This window comes from Spea bombifrons, chromosome 6 (genome assembly GCF_027358695.1).
Source record: "Spea bombifrons isolate aSpeBom1 chromosome 6, aSpeBom1.2.pri, whole genome shotgun sequence".
Classification (NCBI taxonomy): domain Eukaryota; kingdom Metazoa; phylum Chordata; class Amphibia; order Anura; family Pelobatidae; genus Spea; species Spea bombifrons.
Genome location: NC_071092.1, coordinates 24253478 through 24274469, shown reverse-complemented (window position 1 = coordinate 24274469; position 20992 = coordinate 24253478). Strand labels below are relative to the sequence as shown.

General features: G+C 39.7%; 1 protein-coding gene across 1 annotated transcript in view; it reads left to right on the top strand.

Moving 5' to 3' along the window:
* The first annotated feature begins 66 nt into the window (after positions 1-66).
* Positions 67-20992, top strand: part of TOM1 (target of myb1 membrane trafficking protein) — a 35408-nt gene continuing 14482 nt past the window's right edge. Inside the window, exons 1-10 of the mRNA XM_053469218.1 lie at positions 67-239; positions 8856-8940; positions 9036-9114; positions 10450-10599; positions 11331-11465; positions 11562-11714; positions 14242-14358; positions 17488-17621; positions 18146-18197; positions 18908-19148. Of these exons, the coding sequence (XP_053325193.1) occupies positions 188-239; positions 8856-8940; positions 9036-9114; positions 10450-10599; positions 11331-11465; positions 11562-11714; positions 14242-14358; positions 17488-17621; positions 18146-18197; positions 18908-19148 (1198 nt within the window). The 5' untranslated portion in view covers positions 67-187. The remainder of the gene's footprint in view (positions 240-8855; positions 8941-9035; positions 9115-10449; positions 10600-11330; positions 11466-11561; positions 11715-14241; positions 14359-17487; positions 17622-18145; positions 18198-18907; positions 19149-20992) is intronic.

Below are 20992 nucleotides of genomic sequence, written 5' to 3'. Positions count from 1 at the left end.
GCAGTTCAGCTGATTAAACCCGTGTGACCAGCACGCGCTTCCTGGGTAGGCGGAGCCTAATTAAACTGGGCGTTTGCTGGGCGAAGATCCGCTGAATGGGCGTGGCCGCCAGAGCGAGGCTGGGTCATGTGATCACACCTCACAGACGAGACAGTGGTTGGTGTTGAGAAGCCGCCGAATTAGGGCAATGGACTTTCTACTGGGAAATCCGTTCGGGACTACGGTCGGCCAGCGGATAGGTATGTTACCGGTACTGTGCTAATACAGAACTAGCGAGAGACTCGGTTATACACCGCTTCGCGACCACTTACTCTTTAGCACCTCGGCCAATAAGAAGTTGCCTCGTTCTGGCGATAAGCCTATCAGCTTCCGACTAGAGTGGTCTTTGGCCAATAGCGACAGAGTTAAAGTTGTAACTATCCAATCATCTTAAGCATTTCGTTGTAGTTTCAAGTGTTGGCCAATAACTGTCCGATATACCTGTCATGGGGTGGGATTGTGTTTCTGATTGGTTTTCAGCTTTGTCAAACGCAATATTAACTCTTTATTCAAATTCATAAACGCGAAGAGCTTAAAAAGACCCCCCCGTGGCCCTGCGTGTTGACTTGTGTGCCAGCTGAGCGTATGTAACCAGCTGCAGCTGTTTTAAGAAAAAAGTGAGCATTGTGCTCCCAGTATTTTATGATAGCTGCATACATACATACATGCATGCATGCATGCATGTGTGTGTGTGTGTATATATATATACACACAGTTAATATGACAAACCTGTGGAAAACATGGGTGCCTGTATGACATTTACTCGGCCACAAGCCTAGTGCTGCGTTCCCCTCGCTATACAAGCTGTCCCATCATAATTATTCTACCTGTATGCATTTGGCGCATCACAGACATAAGGGAAACTGACTTTAGATCATTATTATTATTGTATATAGCACCATCATATTCTGTAGTGCTGTACAGCGGGTAAACATGATACAACAAGTTGTTATATAACGTAACAATTCGACTTGCAGAAACAGGGAGTACGTTGACGTTTAAGTGAAGCAGAAACAATCTGATCTGGTTAATATTCTTATTATTCTGGTCATGTAAATACTAAATTAATGTGGGGGATATTGCAGAGCCCCCATGTTCACCCCCCCCCGTGATTTTATTTCCTTGCCAAACACATCCCCTGGCAAATGATATACTTAACACCAGTCAGCTCCAGCACCGATTCATTAGACCCGAGCGGTCCTGTCGGTTTCTATGAGAGCACTTTAAGCAGCCAATCAATGTTGAGAATCGTTACGCCACTGAGAAGGTGGGGGGCGGCAGGTTCTCTGAGGTCCGTCATTTATTTAGTAACGTTTGTGATCGATGCGTATTAACCCACGCAGCAGTCATTTTATTCTGTTCATGTAGCGGTCCGTATCAATGAATGATGCAGTACCAGAAAGCTGTAAATACCAGACAGACGTTAAAGCAGGTCCCTCGTTGGTAAAGCAGCATCTTCGTCTGTGCATTGATTAGGAACGTGGCGTGCTCAGATTTTGTGGTGCACAGCGACGTGTACTATTACTGAAATTGCGTTAAATATGCAGCGTATTCATACGGCCTTCTCTTATGTTATGCAATACACAATATTTCTTTCTCAAGGACTGTCATAGGAATATGATATATTGTATAACTGTGTTATCTAACAGACCGAGATAAAATGATATTGTTACAGCTTTTACTGGTGTGTGCGTGTCTGTGTGTGTTTATACATATACATATATATATTACTAAATTAATAATGGTGCGACTACCCATGTATGGCTCCCTCTAACCTTTAACATCTTGGTTTTGTTACTTGTACAATAATCATTTTGAGAACACGGTTTGTACTTTAGAAGCCCGTCACAGCTTTCACCGTTTGCAGACAGCAATTCACTCATTCTGCAGGGAATGACTCCATTTTCGGTTTGCTCAATAGATCTTCACTCAAGTTCCCACTACCGGTTTCATTAGAGAACCGGCATCTCTGACCGTAAGAGGATTGAGAAGAGATTCCTTTTTGCACTTCATCTAAAAACCGATTGGCCAATGCAGTGCTGACAGCATCAGCAAGCGCCCGCAGATGGGATGAAGCAGACATAAAACACAGTTTATCTCCATAGATACACAATATTTAATTAAAATTCTGGCATCATATGCACTTCGATGCATACATAAGTTTAGAGGCCGCCAGGGGGAAAATGGTCTCATCGGTTTCAATGAAAGTGCTCTCCTGCCACTGATTGGCTGCTTCAAGCTGCCAATAAGTGTTGAGAATTGTCAGACCATAGAGGCATGCTTCCTAAGTTACTTCTGTGAGGCTGTCATGGACTTATTTCCCTGTAATGTAAGGAAGTCTTTCTGTACCAAGAGAGTGGTAGATAAATGGAACAGCCTATCAGAAGTCATAGAGGCTAATACCAAAGCTATCTTCAATCTAAGGACCCATGAGTCTCTACATGAGGAAAAATGGAAGACTAGATGTGTTCTTACCGACCATCAAACTGTCCCTTTGATCATAACAGGCTTCTTCTTGAAAAGATAATCCATAATAACCATTAGCAGCCATAACCTTGTGCAGCGAGGGGCCGGGTAATGAGAGGGATACCAGAGATCACAGTACTCCATCACTTGGCCACCAGGATATCTCTGAACACAAGGTCTGATCTTCCTCATTATCGACCTTTGTTTATGGTATTTTTTTCTTCTCGGTGTCCATTCAGCATATCAGCTCAACAAGGTTTTCTTATTATTTTTTTCTGGTAATATTTGTTAGCAAAATAAATAGGTGCAATATAAGTGACTTGTGATATAGAAAAATCAAAAGTATTTGTTAAGGGTGAAAATAAGCTTTCCTACATGTGAATATTTGAACTTTAATGCAATTTGCTGTTTTTTTTCTTTTTGTTGTAAGGCAGTGTCACACTTTGGAGTTTGCCCCAGTATTGTTGCTGTCATATTTTCATAGATATGAACCAGTATTTGTACCAGGAATGATCATTGTTCAAACAGTCACTGTAGAAACCAAATTTCTTTTGGATAGCACAAAATTTGGAATTTTGCGCCAGAATGAATATGGTTTTAAGGGCTGGTCTTGGGGTTTCTATTCCTAGCTGAATAATATATTTGCCTAGCTGCAGTTCTGGCCACCACACTTGCCTGTGTTACCGCAAAATAGCAATAGCATACAGAGACAGGAATTACGGGATATTTAAATATTACTAACCTGTCGAAGTGGCCCATATATCTACTGAGACACTTGGACACTTTATATTATTAAAGTATTTCAAGGGTGTTTAAAGTGGTAGCAAGCACTTTTCGTGACAAGTTAGTGCATTGTGTGGATGCATATTACGCAATAGGTGAAAGTGCAGATGTTTTAAGTGGACCAGCCACAGAAGTATATCTCAGTGTAAACATCGATTAGTTAAAATGTAAATCAACTTTCTATAGAAATTGATTGAAGGGTTGGTGGAAGATGCTCAACAGCAAGAGTTAGACTAGGAGGTGAAGCAGTGGTAGGAAGAGGTTTTCCCTGTCGATGGGTCTTAACAGATCAGTTTTGAAGGACTAAATAGAAGGGTAGAGTTTGATGAGCCTGCAGGACGTTCCCAAGGACAGGGGCAGCCCCTGAAGCCTTTTATACGAACATGAAAGGAAAAGATCACAAGATGAGTGGAAGGGCCAGGTAGATGTATATTTGGAGATAAGAGGTGTAGGTAGGGGAACCGCTATGAGGAGCTTTGTAGGTGGGAGCGATTTCTAATGCACACAGGGAGAGAGGAGATATCGGTAGACTGATGGATTGACGAAGAGAAGACTATTATGAGGGAGATCAGCTAAGACTGAGCTGCAGTAGTCAAGGCAGGAGTGCATGAACAAGAACTTAAATAGATTCTTGCGTGAGTAGATGCAAATACAAGCTATGGGTTTTAAAATGTGAGAGGTCAGAGTCAACGGTGACACCAAGACAATGAGTGTGTGGGGTAGATTGGCTGGTTTCACCATTGTCATTGGGGTAAGGTTTTAAAGGGGTAGTAGCAATAGAGGGAAGAAAATAAGTTCAGTTTAAGGGAGATGGCGTATTGAGAGTTGTACACATATCCAGTGTGAAATCGAGGTGAGGCAACATAGAGATAATTTTAATGTAATACATAGTACTCTTCATGGATCGTCTCCTGGCCCGAAGGTCTGCGTGCTGCTATGGATGTGTGCATTGATTTGTCAGGCTTGTCAGTGTCAAACGACAAACCAGGCTTATGTTGTTGTTGATCTCCAGCTAAAGAAACCCTTTGGACTTTGTTCAAGCTGCAAGTCTCTGATTACATAGGAAGCTGGTGACTGTCCCATGGCCAGTCCCACCAACAGCCTGGGACGCGCACTATTTTTTATTAGGGAGGGCATCCCACGACCCAAATTATCCCCTTAGTGACCCAGAGAAGCATCACAAACCCCGGAGAGTACCTAGATAGCTTATTAGAATGCATTTCAGGACCCTTTAAAACAAAAAATCAAAATAAGATAGCGATGCGCCTCTGTTTGTGTAGACTGTAGGAGCCGGGTAGATGCGTTTAATTAGTAAACCAGTGTTATAGACTCTTATATAGAAAGCACATTTTTTTTTTTTGCTTGATTTCCACAATGTCATTCAGCTAGCGTAGAGCCTGTATTTTATTTGCAAATCCCAAACACCGTTCCGTTGACAGGTACTCTTTTAGTTCTGACATCTACGGGTTTATTGATCAGAAATTCTCTTGTGGAGGAATCGGCCTTTCAAAACCTATTGATGATATTTCAAGCTTAACGGAACTTCCTACCCAACACCCCTAAAGCACTTTTGCTTTAGTCGGTGTTAATAGAGCCGTGGCTAGGCTTTGTATGTTGAAAGCTATTTATGAAATTGACTTAAGGCATTAAGAAGAAGACTAATGTAATCTACCGTATTTTAAAAAAATTATGAATTTTTATTATTATTATTTCCGATAACTCTAATTTGCCAAATCAAATGACATGTACTATAAAAATAATAAGAAATTAAGTAAAATTAGATTTCTTATTTTAGCAACACACATCCGAAGCTTCTACCTCAACCGATTTTTCATTACTTTTTGTTGTTTTAAAGAATTCATGTTAATGTGCATTCTTCCTTAGTGGGGATGTGAGGGACAGTAAATTGCCCCTTTTATATTTGAAAACACATTGTGCGATATCACCTTGTTGTACATTCTAGGAATTCAAATATTTACTCATCTTTTCACCTAGCTCTTATCATGCTGAATCCTCACAAATGGCTCTAATTTCCAGTGCTTAAGGTTTTCACCTGCAGGTAAGCGGTTAAGCGGGTGTTCACACATCTTCAGATGATGCCGTCATGTTCCTATTTCAGCCGCTTGCTAAACCACTCCTAAAGTAGCTGAATCATTTCACAACAGGAACACGAGCTCAGCCAGAGAGACCTTTTCTGCCTATAAATCTGCACTACTTACATTTTTCTTCTGTCCCCAAACAATTGAAATGGCCACCAAGGGCACTTTTCTTTTGGGGTATTGACTCAAAGCTTAGAGGGGGGGTCACTCACAGCTTTAGCATTTTTTAATATAGATTTTTCTGTATATAATTGTTAAGGCATTTAAAAAAGGGTAACAATGCATTTTAGTTATTTTGTGCTTTTTCAGCACGATGAGGAGGCTAGAGACGCGTGCCTACTAAATCTGCCGTATTATTGCCACGGTAACCACCGTGCATACTGGTTACAAATTAGATATTTGAAAAATACAAAGTTTTTTTGATACAAAAAAGACCCAAATGTATAAAGGCAGCAGATTCTTTTCTGGCGCTCAGGGCGGCTGCCTGTGGTTTTTATGCATTCTTTTTTCTTTTATTGATCCCCACTGCTCCTCGGGAAGGAAACAGGGACTTCAAATAATGTGTCTTATCCTATGGATATTGTATAGAACGTTATTATTAGGGTGCATTCACTATGCTACAAGTCTGAAAGCGAGTTGAATATTTAATCTGCCCGGTATCGCTTTGGGTTGAAAGACAAACCCCAGCGAGCTTCCTTTGCTTGAAGAGCCAAACATGCCCACGGCACCAAAGGGAAGGCTTGCTTCGCTCTTTTCTTCTGTCTTGTCTCATCTTTCCTCTTTCATACATTCCTTGATATATCCGCTTTTATTGTAACTAGGCATCGCAATCACTGAGCCAAGTCAAATGACTTTGTAGTGTTATGTTGAGCCTGTCTCTTAATCTTCAATGCTTTACCCACAACCCTGTTGCTTGCTTTGTGAACACATCCTTGGCCAGATGACATTCTTCTCAAGCAGAACCAAGCACAATAAAGCTTGTTAGCCTGCAAATGATTCATGGTCTATGAATATGTCAAAGGATTTAAGGTTTAGGTATATTGTAAACTAAATGATGTACTTGTTTATTTGCTAGCAAATAGTTACCATTAATCTTGAGAGCGTCAAACAAGATTAACCCCTGTTTGGGTAGACTACGGAATTTATTATATATGGTTATATTTATAAATCTCTATGCTTCATTGATCTTTAGAAAACAGGTTCTTTACTGCATGACTGTATTCGTTACAGAAGACTTGTATGAAGGCTGGTGATCATGTTGCTCTTTCAAGCATCACACCTAGCGTGAACCACCTTTATTTCATGTCACCATCTTATCGACCACAAGGCATTTATGATAAAGACTTGTTATTTTTGTCTGCTGCTTTTGAGTGATGATGACAGAACAAATCTGCAGCAAACAGACCATTTTTAAGAATATTCTTTTAGAACAGAAAACTGTTTCTGAGGCTACAAGTAACACAAAAAGGAGCTATGATGGGAGTACTGCTTTAAATAAAGAGCTTTTGTTTCAGAATCGTATCCACTCCACAGGCTAGCCCTGCAAATCCTTGGCTTGTAGTGCACTTGACTTGGCTGTTTGTGTACTTACTCACACACCCATAAAGATCAATGTTAAGAAGCACACTTCCTCATTCATGCACAGTGCATGAATACCTCAGTAACAGGCTGACCAGAGATGGAGAGACTTTCTGTTTAAAGAAATATTCCCATGTATGTTAATCATTTGAAGTCATTGGGGCTGACCTATGGGCGTAACAGCACCTGGTCGCATGCATGTTAGCAGAATAGTTGGCTGCTGCCATGGATTTTTAATGAAACTTAAGTGGGAGAGCCTCAGCGCATGTACAGGAAGCATACTTAAGTATGCTTCCTGCTTTCAGTAAGGGGTTAGGGAAATGAGACAGACATCTATTATCCTAACTCTAAACAGCAAAAGAACACATGCACCAATTCATGCTACATGTCCTTTTTAATGTCCGCTGTATATCCAGCAGGTACGCATCCCATGTGTCAGATATTAGAAATGTTCACATATTTACACGTCTTAGATGGGTGCTCCATTTATTGGATCTATAACAGAAAGAAGGCAATTCCCCAACTGTTAGAAAAGTCGTTAGCAGGCACAGGTATATTTTTAAAATTTGGTCTAATGCTGTACTGTCCCTTTTAAAATATATCCCTTTTCATATGCTTTTTAAGGTGCTTTTCCCAAAATATTCTTTATATAGAGCTTTCTTAATCGTGTTCAGGGTAAGATCCATTTTCTTTGAGAGTGCATTTGCACCCAATGAGGATATAACATGCTAGTGTAAAGCCTATAAAACAGGCATGGGAGCCTAATGCGGATCTACCCTGGAAAAACAATGGAAAGTGAATACAATTCATGATATGGATCTTCCTATAATGTTTATAACATTATTTAAAAACATTGTATCGTGCAATTATCTGTTCAGTTTGATGACAAAATAAGTCAAGTGATGACGAGATTGGATCATGGGAACAATACATCTATATTTTAATTATTTAATCATTGGACATGATTGTACATCAGACGAGTTATCTCAATGGCAATAGCTGATTAAACCCAAAGTGACATAACCGTCTGGCTCAGTAAAGACATACATAGTAATGACCAGCGCGCTATGAATGACTAGCATGACTTTGTAGAAACGTTCACATTCCAATACACATTCTATCGTGATATTTTCATATTACTCGCTCACCCTTCAACTCTCTTATCCAAAAGTATGTTTGCGAAGGACAAAATGTGAAGATTGCTGGAAAGTTAGACACGGTAACTTTATTGCAGTCAATGTATGTGTTGGGAACACAGTTTGAATCTGCCTAGACTCCTGCGGTCTTGGCAGCAGCAGATTTTTTGCACTTCGCCTCTGTCTGTTGATTGAATTTAGGTATAATGATGCTGAATAGAGGCATTAAAGCTCTTAAACCAGAAAACCACTTTGCTCAAACATTTTCCTTCCACAATTGAATCAAATGGCAAAGCAAATATTTATAATATTTCACCCTTATGATGAATGAGATGGGCATTAGTTCTAGAACATTTCTACGTGTTCCATTGCCCACAGACACCAAAAATATGAATAGACTTGAACTGTGGAAATGCAATCTTTAAAGATACTCTAAACACTGTTTTAACACGTAACTGTGCAAACCCGACATAACGTATAAGTAAAGTTTGTGTATTTGCAAGGGTTGAATTAATAAAATAAAATAACGCATGAGCTGCCTGATTGCAGAACAAGATGGTCGCTTCTTCTGTAAATTTGTCCTGGTATTAGGTGTAGGAATGCAGAAGCGAGCAATGTCTTGGTCTACGAACTTCATGGAGGAAAGAACCATTTTTACCAGTTGCATTAAACGTGGACCTTCTCAGCCTTGTAGACAATGATTGTACTTTCTAGTCTGCCTTGTCATTGACTTTTTGATGTTCTAATCCCACAGAGAAGGCGACAGATGGGTCCCTACGTTCTGAAGACTGGGCCCTAAACATGGAGATCTGTGATGTAATCAATGAGACTGATGAAGGGTATGGACACTGTACTTTTGTCAAATCCCCTTTAACCCTCATTTCATATTTGATGACTGACTTATTATCTAGTAACATTTATTTTTCCTTTGCAGTCCAAAAGATGCCATTAGAGCCCTAAAGAAGAGGATTGTTGGAAATAAAAACTTTCAAGAAGTAATTCTGGCCTTGACGGTAAGAAATGAAGAAAATTTAAAGAAATAATTGCAACCCACAGTTTGCTTATCTATGTTATTATATATAATTACAGTTTGGGGTCACTTATCTTAAACTTGGATTAGCCATCACAATGTGCCATTGCAACACAGGAGTGATGGTTACTGATAAAAGGCCTCTTTTTGGAAGATATTCCATTAAAAATCATCCATTTCAGCTACAATAGTCATTTACAACATTAACAATGTGCTGTATTTCTGAACCACTTGATGTTAGTTAAATGGACAAAATTAGCTTTTCTTTCTAAAACAAGGACATATCTGAAAATTGAGGATATGTTCTTAGCCATGGTATGTATTAAGTGCACAGGGGATGTTATGGTCAGGAGTCATCTAGGTACTGTATAAGTATATAATTTTATGTATGTTTTACATGTTTGTTATTAGAAATGCTATTTTAATCACTAACCGTGATTGTAAAAAAAACAAAAAGAAGAACAGTTCCTGTAAGTAAATGACTCCTGGCCACAAAATAATAATTCCAGAAATTACTGATTGTGTATTACCATTCTGTACAAATCACATGCTATGCTTTACATAATTTTGTCAATAAGAAAATAATTTGGCCCAAATGCCTAGTCATGGTGCCTGCTTTTTGGGATGACCCTGCTATCCAGCTAATACTGGTGAGTAAATTAGGAAGCAAGAGGTGGCTTGGATGTATGCTTAGAATACTTCTACTGAAATATATTAAAACAGCTGGAATGTTTTATTGTTTTTTTGGTGTACTTTATTGTCCTGATTATAGGATTCCTTAATTTAAATCTTTAAATTAGGGATGCAGCCTATAATAAGGGTAAAGTTATTGTCAATGTCCTCTAATTTATACTCAGACAGCTTCCGTGCCCCAGTCTCCTTTCACACAGCTCTGCTTCTTCTCTATAACTTCTTGTTCTATCTTATGCCTTCCGCTTGTCCCTCTGTGTTCAGTCTTCATTCCCGGTGTGCTTCCACAAAGGGGCGGAGCTTCTGGGACCTCCCGCGCCTCCAATTGGAGGAACAGGAGAGAGGCTGAAAGAGTGTGAGAGAGCATGAAACGACTGTTCTAGTTTTTTGTTTTTGTGTTTTTACTACAATTTCTTTAAACTAATATCAAACTTTAGGAGTGAAGCCTATTATCAGGCACGGCCTATTTTTGGGACAATAAGGTATATTCCAGAGGCCGGCTTAAGACCTGAGACCTTTTTTTATTATTATTAAACCTAAATTTTACATCATTTATGTCACTTTGTTGTGATTCATTATACTACCATTTTCTCTTGTTAACACATTGAGCGTATGATTGTTCCATCAGGTTCTGGAGACATGTGTGAAGAATTGTGGGCACAGATTCCATGTTCTAGTAGCCAGCCAAGAATTTGTGGAACAAGTGCTGGTGAAAACCATCCTTCCCAAGAACAACCCACCCACCATAGTGCACGATAAAGTGCTCAATTTAATACAGGTAAGCAAGAGGAGGGGCACTTTAGTGGAAAACATGGACATCATCTTCATAATATCAGTGGATTTCCAGTAATGTATATTTTGGTCAAACAGTTGCAAACTTCAAGCCAGTCAGAATTCAATACTAGTTGCCTCTCCACTGGAGCAAAACCTTTTAATGAAGCAATCTCTCAGGAACATGCTGGATTTTCACCACTTGAGGGCAACAAAGTGACTTAATTTTGTTTCACATAGACAAGCAAACAATGCTACCTGTATGAGTTGGTCTGGAGCCATTAGGGGTGTAATTACTACAATTGGAGTTGTCTGTTGAATTAAATGGTTAACTTGATGGTCAAAACGTGACACGGTTCGCATGCACTTGCCTGCTGAAACTCATTAACATTCAAGTTAATGTTAGCGGCTGTGAGTTTAAATTTTGGGGCTTTTACTCCATTTCCCTCCACGCCCTTTACTGCGACTCACCAACCCCCCATTAACCAAGGTAAGGTCAGCCTTTATTAATAGTTGACCAGACTAGTGAATAGCAGGGCCACACAACACCATTCCCCAATGTCCACAAGACGGCCATAAATTCTGAGTATCCCTGCATGAAAACAAGTAGTTAAAAAGTACACTAGAAAATACACTTCCAAATGAACACTGCATGACCAAGTGTAATATGTTCTATACAGAGGGGAGGAATCAACATGCAGGTCTTTTCCAACTATCTATGTGTCTCTCTTTTTATAGGCCTGGGCAGATGCATTCCGAAGCTCACCGGACCTGACTGGGGTGGTTACTGTGTACGAGGATCTGAGAAGAAAAGGACTAGAGTTTCCAATGACTGATCTAGATACACTATCTCCTATCCACACACCTCAGCCGGTAAGAAGATACTATTCAATGTATTCTTACATTTATCAGGGAATCTGGCTATGCTGTTTTACTTTAAGTGTCGCCCGTGCGTGTTTTTTCTTTCAGAGTTTCTCCAGACCAGATCCTGTCCCCCGGCCAGACTTCCCACCTTCTAACTCTGTTCATAGAGCAGGTTCCGAGAGAGGTTCTGCACCTCCACCATACGTTGTTCCAGCTGCAATTCCTGGAGATTCACCTATTATACCTACACCTGAGCAGGTAAAGAGAACATGCTAACACTGCAGAGAAACCCAACATATTAAGAAATGTAAAATTGTGTACTGAAGCATTTACTTTGACTCCAAAAATGGCAATATTTCCATATAAATTAGCATGCTACTGGTATTTAATAATGCCATTGGACAACTTTATAATAGTCTTTGTGCTATAACAAATTGTTTCCAATACCGTATTTTAAGGGCATACAAATCTGAATCAACAATTACATTATTTATTCTATTAAATGACTCTTTGCTTCTGATGTAGCCTCTTGTTATCAGATTTCCGCTGTGCCCTGTATCCTTTTTAAAACGGATACCATGAACAATTGAAAATAAAGACTTTGATAAGAACCTAGAACGATTTCACTAAGCCTTAGCCTTTTGCTTCACATTCAATAATCATTCAATAATAAGCCCAGTGACCTAATCCAGCTATAGATTCTCTTTTAACCATGTTAAAAGTTCCCAATCCTGCTTATTGATGTTATTAACCATTGTTGATAAACTAAGCAGTCCTTTTGGAACTGGACCTGCAGGTTTATTGGCATTTAGAGTACATTGAAGCACCAAACCTTGCTGGCAGCTAATTTATTTCCGCTCTATAAAAACATTGTTCCAGAATCGGACCTTGTGGTATCAGTTAAGAATCTATAACCTATAACATAGGCATACTTGAACTTCTGGTGCATTAGACCTATGAGTGCTAGACTACAAAGATGAAAATTCATAGTGGGGGGGGGTTTAAAACTTTGCCTGTATATAAATGTAGTTTAGCAATGTACTTTGTAATGTAGTAATTTAACGCCTTAAGGACAATGGGCGGTCCCTAAACCCATTGAAAACAATGCATTTTGAGCCCGTACATGTACGGGCTTTGTCATTAAGGGGTTAAAAACCATTTACACTGTTTCCTTTTTAAAACGTCAACGTTTTTTTGTTTAACTCCACTCAGTGTCTGATGTTTTCTTTGCAAGTCACTTTAGGCATTAATGTGTTATTCTGTGAATATTTTTATCAATACAAAATGGAAACCTTGTGTGCTGTTTTCAACTATTTTTTGTGTCTGATTGTGTCGCAACCTTTATTCAGCACTAGTTTGTACATAGCACCACCTTTGATAAGTCTCTCATTGTTCCATCACCCTCAGCCAGCCTTGGTTTATAGGAGTTGTTGTCTAGCAACAGCTGAAGAGCCCTAAGTACCCCAACCTCGCTGTGTGATAGGGTTCATTGCAGGTTAAAGCTTTTGTAACTACAAATATCCAAAGATTAATTACATTTTGTATCGATTTGTTTAATGCACTGTTAATGACCAATGTTTGGTACTCTAGTGTCCTCTAGTCCATTAAAGTCTTTTATAATTAACCACTAATAAGCCTTAATTAAACACATTTTGCTTGCTAAGTGCCAAGTTTGCCTACTTAAATGTATAATTGGGTTTCATTTTTGCTTAATAAGAACAAGTTTTAGCAATTCCCATTTCACTAGAATCAGGAGAGCCATCAGGTGTATGACTCCAGCCAAGCTGGACCTCCGCAAGCTGGCCACAAGCCGAGCCAGACTTACCTGCCACAAAAGGGTCCACAGGGACACCGTGCTTACTAAGAGGAGTTCTATCAAACGTTGGGCTTATGCTAGCGCCAGCTCGCCCGTTAATAACCTCGCAATGCAGCTTGCCATGGTTGTGAATTATTATTTCAAGGCAAATAGAATAAACTAATAATCATTTTAGATTGATTTAGCTATTAGCAGGATGGATATTTTGCCACGTAACATTTTGTAAATACTTTCTGGGGGAACAAAGCATAAAAAAAATATGTATTGATATTTGTAAATGTTTTATGTTGGTTCCAAGAGGACATGAATGTTGCCCCTTATAACAGAAAGTTGAATACATTTGATGTGTTACGCAAGCTTTTTTAAGGAATGATCGGTGAACCTAGTATAGAATACACTTCGTGTTTTTCTCATGTTACACCAGATCCGAATTTTGTAGTTAATTTTGTGCAGCTATTCACTAATAATATATAACGTATATAATGTATAAGAAATACAACTACTTAAACATACAAAACACACTTCCCACTAGCTAAACATGAAGCGAATCACCCTACAATACTGCTGAGGGCTTGAAGTGTTTCACAATAATAAGGCCCTAACAGGTCTCGGCAAAAAGCACAATGCAGTATAAAGGCATACAAGTGAAGGGTTCAGTTGCCTTTATGTAGAGTCCTTCATTTTGTGGAGACCCATTAGTGGCTTTCTAAGTTGTCGCAGTTTACTGATTTTATCAATCTTTTTCATCTTGGAATTGATACAATATAATCTGTTATTACCAATGCCTTTATACTTTCTGTGGTCTCCTTGTGTTTTATTAAATTCTGTGAAGTTTTATACACATTGTTTGTTTGTTTTTTCTCATAGGTTGTAAATTCATAACCTAGATTACTGTGGAAATGACTCTGTAGAGTTAGTTTTTTTTATTATTTTATTGTGAGATTACATGACTGTCTCTGATCCTCACAGGTGGCAAAGCTGCGCAGTGAGTTGGAGGTGGTGAATGGGAACGTGAGGGTCATGTCAGAAATGCTAACAGAGATATCGCCTCAAAAATCCACACAGGCTGATGTGGAACTGCTACAGGTGAGGCAACATTTCATCGTCCACCTATTGAATGAGAGAAAATAAAGTCTGTAATTATTTACATGGAATCTGTCTGCAAGGTCTATGAGTACAAGTAGGATGAATGAAAGCGACTGTTAAGTACTTATCAGAGGCTAAGGAGAGTTGTGTTAGAAGTTCTAGGGCCATGTGTCCTTTAAAGGGACAATTTGCAGGAATCTATGATCTGCAAACTGTGTCCAAGGGATGGGCATAACCACCTAGCAATACCTAGTGGGTGCGCTTCAGCTTCCAGGAGAGACTGTTGCCTCTGAAAATGCTTGTACCGCACTCGTACATGCCGCGCTCAGCGCTTCTTAGCCAATCAGGTGCTTCGGGACAGCCGTGCAGTGTGCAGAAGTCCCAAATCACCTCAGATTTCAAATGGGAAACTGCGAATGGTTAACTCATTCCAACAAGGAAAAGAAATAAAGAAACGGTTACCACCTCCTAAGCAAAGGATGAAATGCGACCCTGTCAGGAGGTGAAAATGTGACTTCTTAATAAACAATTTTACAACATAGCAAAGTTGCATTCGCTACCACGCCCTGAAGTAGCGAAGCCCAATAAAATGAAGATAACACAAATAATATACATGGTAAGAACGTTATAATAAAATTAGTCATCTGTACCATGACCTAACAGGAGAAAGTACAGTCCTACAGAAGTGTAATTGGACTAATGGTTATCCCTATGACAAAGAGAGTCTGCATATCTTAGATTTATGCAAACTGAATTTTATCCCTCTGGGAGGCAAAACTACCACGCAACAGTTAGTGGCTAGAATAGCACACCCCTGGTGGTAGTCCTGAGGAATCTAAGTCTTTCTACTTCAGATGACCTCCAACAAAAACAATAGTTTTACTAGAAGACTACTGAGCAGCATTTAAAATATTGGGATGAGGAAGACCTTTAGTCATGGACATGTCAATGCCCTCATGACAAAAGAGAATGTAATAAATAGTAAATGCTCTGAAAAATACCCCTCGTCTTATAATCGGGTCGTCTTATAATCAGGCCTCAAATAGGTCTGCCTCTGAGACTAAGATCCAGATCCCCTGCTTCTGAGTCCCCGGTGCTTAGTCTGGGCAGCGTGTAGAACGCTATGCGATTCGCGTAGAGCGGAAGTTGTCTACGCGAATCGCGTAGAGCTCTACATGCTGCCCGGACTAAGCACCGGAGGACTCAGATGCAGAGGACCTGGATCCTCCTGTGTTATGCCCCCCCAACTTACCGGTGCTTCTGAGTCCCCCATGCTTAGTCTGGGCAGCGTGTAGAGCTCTACGCGATTCGCGTAGAGTGGAAGTTGTCTACGCGAATCGCATAGAGCTCTACACGCTGCCCGGACTAAGCACCGGGGGACTCAGAAGCACCGGTAAGTTTGGAGGAGGGAGGGGGAGGTGTTAAATGGGGGGCATAAGGCATTTCTGGAGGCAGAGTGCTCTATGAAATGCCTTTTAACCCCCTTAATGCCACTCTGCCTCCAGAAATGCCTTTTAACCCTCTATACACCACTCTGCCTCCTGAAATGCCCTATACCTCCCTATATGCCACTCTGCCCCATAATATGCCTTTTAACCCCCTAAATGCCAGAGTGGCATATAGGGGTATAAGGGATTTCTGGAGGCAGAGTGGCACATAGGGGGTCAAAAGACATATCACGGGGCACAGTGGCATATAGAGGGTTAAAAGGTGTATCATGGGGCACAGTGGCATTTAGAGGGTTAAAAGGCATATCATGGGGCACAGTGGCATATATGGGGTATAAGGCATTTCTGGGGCAGAGTGGCAAGCCTGGGGGCAGATGTGCATAACTGGGGGGGGGCAGGTTGAGAAAAAAAGGAAATAAAAACAAAATATTTTTCTCAATCGTAGCTTTTATTAACAAACAATTGTTCACATAGTTTACATGAATCAACATTTACTGGTAAAACTTTTTTCCTATAGGGTCGTCTTATATTCAGGCTTTTTCTTTTTTTCATAAATTTAATATTCAGATTTTGGAGGGTCGTCTTATAATCGAGCAAATACGGTACAACTGTAAGGAGAGAACTAGGCATAAGCCTGGATCAGAACAATCTCTGACCTAATCAAATTCTACCAGAGCAGAATCCATATGTGCTGTTTTTGCTTCCCCTTAAGAATTATATGGAAATCCTAAGGGGTCCTAGAAAGCTGTGGTTTTTAAAACGTGATGTGAATTCCAAAGCAAATACAGGTGCCAATTTTATTGCCGACCATCTTAAGTCAAGATTGTTAAGATTATTTAAGAAGTCTAAGGGATCAATGTCCCAAGTTGAAGAACACCAGAATCGAACGGGTGTGTGAGATTTTGTATCAAGATATTTAGAGACGAGTTATAGGTTTTAATCGTTCTAAAGCCGAATTACATTTGTGAGTTTGAGTAATTCCAAAGCTAATGGAATATAATCAACCTATCAGGAAAAAGAGCAAAAGGACACTTTCCAATTATTAAACGCCTCAATCATTTTTATAAATCTCACTCTGGTGTGATCTCTTAGGGAAGAATTCATCAACTAAAGTTTGATCTGATAAAATAGAGGCAAGAGCCCCCATCCACAAGGAAGACTGAGAACCATGTCTCTGGTTCCCTGAGAGCAATCCCAAATGAATCTTTGCGCCTTTAATTAGGGGTTGAATCGGGGGGGTACCGCGGTTATGTTGCTAGGTTATGGCTCCCGGAAGACACAAAGAAGAATGCATATTATAGGACCCTGCGTACTTTAATAAGCATTGATCAAAAAAAAAATCCACTTACCACTCGGTGTGTTCCAGGAACTAGATATGCGATCGGCTCCATTATTATTATCCATGAGAGTGCCTTATTTAGAGTCTAAGGCATCAATGGTGGTAGGCGACGCAGAAGTCGATTCAAAGACAGTCCACAAGCCATCATTTTTGAAACTAGATGAAAGCAGTGTGAATGGCCTCCAGTCCTTCAATCTTTGGTATTGAAAGAATGGTAATGTTGTCTTGAAATGCTGGGCAGTCTGAGTCTCCACCATGTTATGGCTGGGGGAAAGATGTTGTGTTTGATGGGGAACATAATACGTTGTATTACTGAATTGATTTGTCATTTTTCAATTAAAGGAGTTGAACCGGACATGCCGAGCCATGCAGCACAGAGTCCTGGAGCTCATCCCCAGAGTTACCCATGAACAACTGGTTGAAGAACTTCTTATAGTGAATGACAACCTAAACAATGTTTTTCTTCGACATGAGAGGTAAAAAGATGCCGTTGTCTTCCTACTCCAGTAGTTGTGGGATGTTTGTCCGTGACTTGAATAGCTTGATGGTAGGAATGAAATCTTATCTTACATGTTTTCTTTGGTGACCATAAAGTGGATTTGTATTTGTGTAGTATACAAGCAATACCAAAGATATTCATTCACTTTTTTTAACAATGTAAAGAATCCCTAAATTGTGTGTTTGCTTTACTGTGTAAAGTCCTGTTTTCATTTTGTTCCAGTAAAGTGACTGCCTTATAGAGCATTTAGTAAGCGGTGTTTAGCTGGAATGTTTTTTTTGTTCATAAAAAGACTTGGTCTCAAAGCAGTTTCTCGGTAACACAAAGTAACATATTCTCACCTCTTGGGGAATATGTTTGTATGCCATTGAGCAATGTTATTTTATTCCACTCAAGTGTACCATAGTCCTCTATTTACTGTGCGCAGCCAAAATTGTTTGTTTTCCTGCAATGATCTGCTACATATGATGCGACATTTTTAACAATTGGCTATATTTTCAGGTTTGAGAGGATGTTTGCTGGTCAGCCAGTAGGAAGTGCAGCGGAGACACTGGTAATGTTGCACCTCTAATTTCTGTGTGGTTTGAAAAGTTTACTTTTCTAAACACCCTTATAGTGTCTTAAAAATAAGGTGTGTAGAAGTCCTTAGTGGTCTATTCAGAATTTGCATGAAAGTGAATATTTATCTCCCTGATATCGCTATGCCTTATCATGAAGGTCAAGCTTTCAGTGAGCTTCTCCTGTAAGGATGGATGAGGTGACCCCTTTTCACTCCCTGTCTTGACTACCATAATATCATTCCAATTGACATTCTTCAAACTCCTTTCTGACCTCATACATCACTACTTCTGTGCTGCCAAAATGGTTTTCAAATTCAGAATCCTATAAGCCTATTCCTCCATATATTTCTATGTTCTCATGACAACCTATTTCCCCCCATGTCCATATCACCTTTTCTAGCGTTCTCAAGATAAAAGAAAAAAACAAAAACCTTGAGGCTTCTCCTCACCCACGTAACCTTACCCGTGGTCATGGCTTGGGTTTCTGCTGATATCACTCCCTAATGTATTTGTGGAAGAAGGTTCTAGGCCTCAGAATACAAGGGTGTTATTTGGTATTAGTTTTCAAGGACAACAAGTGTCGTGGCATATATCTTGATTAGAATGATTAATAAGTGGCATTATGTCTCCTATCATTGTATTGATTCATTTGTTCATTACTTACAAAGCCTGTGGCAGTGAAGTTGCTGTGCTTCTTCAATAGGTATCTGGGGACAGAACCTCTCTCATTGACCTTGAAGCTCAACCCTCCACAATTCAGGCTCGTCCTTCAACCCTGCCCGCTCAACAGGCGTCAGCCCTGCCCGCTCAACAGGCGTCAGCCCTGCCCGCTCAACAGGCGTCAGCCCTGCCCGCTCAACAGGCGTCAACCCTGCCCGCTCAACAGGCGTCAACCCTGCCCGCTCAACAGGTTTCAAGCCTCTCTGCACAATTAGCTGGAATAAGTAAGTACACAGAAAGAATAGCGTTTTTTTTGCAGCGCATAATAATAGTTTTACATTTTAATTCTGAGAACTGCTTATTTACAATACGCACGTTTGATTTACTAGACAGACATGCTAAATCCTTGTGTATTGCAGTAAACGAATATTTCAGTCAATCACCCAGGGACACTGACATATACATGTGAAGAAATATGGATTTAACTAGATTAGCATTACGTTATTGCCATTGACTTCAATGACTTCGGTATTACTATATGCAACACCATATTAACTATATAAACCATATAACTAATAAAAATGTGTTTGTGTGTTTCTACAGTATTTCCCCGGTAATCTGTTTAGACACCACAGGCCCAGAACATTCGTGCAGTTTACTTTCTTTACCATAACTCTCTCTAAAAATTAAACAAATAAATATATATATATAATATAATATACGTACTACTTTTAAAAAGTCCTGGCCCATGTGAGGCCTGAGGTTACCCTACATTTACCTGTGCCGGAGTATGCTTGATTCTACTGAATTGCATAATACCTAATAATTGAGCGCTCTAGTATATTATCCAAATAAACCTCACCGTTTGTGATTTTATTCTCTCCACTAAAGGTTTCATGATAGCAACATCACAAAATGAAAGATCACTTTTCTGTTTCTATGGCAGCGACCTATCAGTTCCTGTCTTTTTTTGTGGCAATTAAACATTTCTTTGAAAAATTCTAAATGATGCAAACTTTTACATGATTAAATAGTTAATCCAGAGTAGGTTTTTCGCCATTCCAGAATATTGAGAAGGATGTTCTATAAAAGCATTAAGTTCAACCTTGACATCATGCAAAGGCGTATTATGTATCACAGATCAAGCTGCAGCATTCAAAGTGGTGGAATATACCGGGCATGTCCATGCTCGGTTCAGTAAAAAACCAAACATATCAATTTACTAGTCCAAGTAAAAACAAATAATAAAGATGACAAGGAATAACAGCATTCCTGTTCACTAAGTCATAAATAAGAACACATGACCTTTTCAGGGTAGGTTTCGTTTGTGTAGTCTGACCCATTTGTGAATTACAAAGCGAGTCTTGGACCTTTGCAGAAGACACTACTTGGAATTGTTTGGCTTTTAGTTTCTGCCTGAGGTGACCTGGTCACCCAGATTTACGGAAGCGGTGTGTATACTCCATTTTTAAAAGTTGCTTGTAAGTTGTTTCAGAAATAAGGAAATGTTAATTTGCTTCTGGCTTAATTGCTCTTCATGCTTTCTAATCGAAAGCTGGCCTACAAAGCACTTTGTGTCCTTACAGAGCTCTTTAATGCATAATCAATCAATTAAGGATTAGTGTTGTATGCAGCAAAGTAGTAAACTGCCTATTTAATATGCACGAGGCATAGTTCTGAAGCAGTGTGATTTGTTAAATCTGCGTTTATTGTTCTAAAAACCATAAGCTGTTGTGCGGCAAAGACAATGTGTAATAGCAATAACTCAAGTCACCACACAGACCACATAACATAAAGAAACCAGAAATTATATCGGGTCACGAACAAGGGAGCATGTTAAGTTCCCAATCTCTGTTATATGATGGCGAGTTATCTATTTTTCTCTAGGTAGTATGTATAAAATCAAAGCTGTCCACCATTTTGATAATTACTTACTTTTCTCCCCATCATGTCAGCCCTCCTCCCCCCAATATGTAGTATCTGCACAATGTTTTACTGTTGTCATGGTTACGAGGGTCCATGCACTGATGATGATCATCTGGTTTTTAATCAGCAGGAATTTTCTGCTTCCCCTGTGCGGACTTGGCATTAAGGCATCTACCTTTAAAGGACGACAGCAATGAGATGC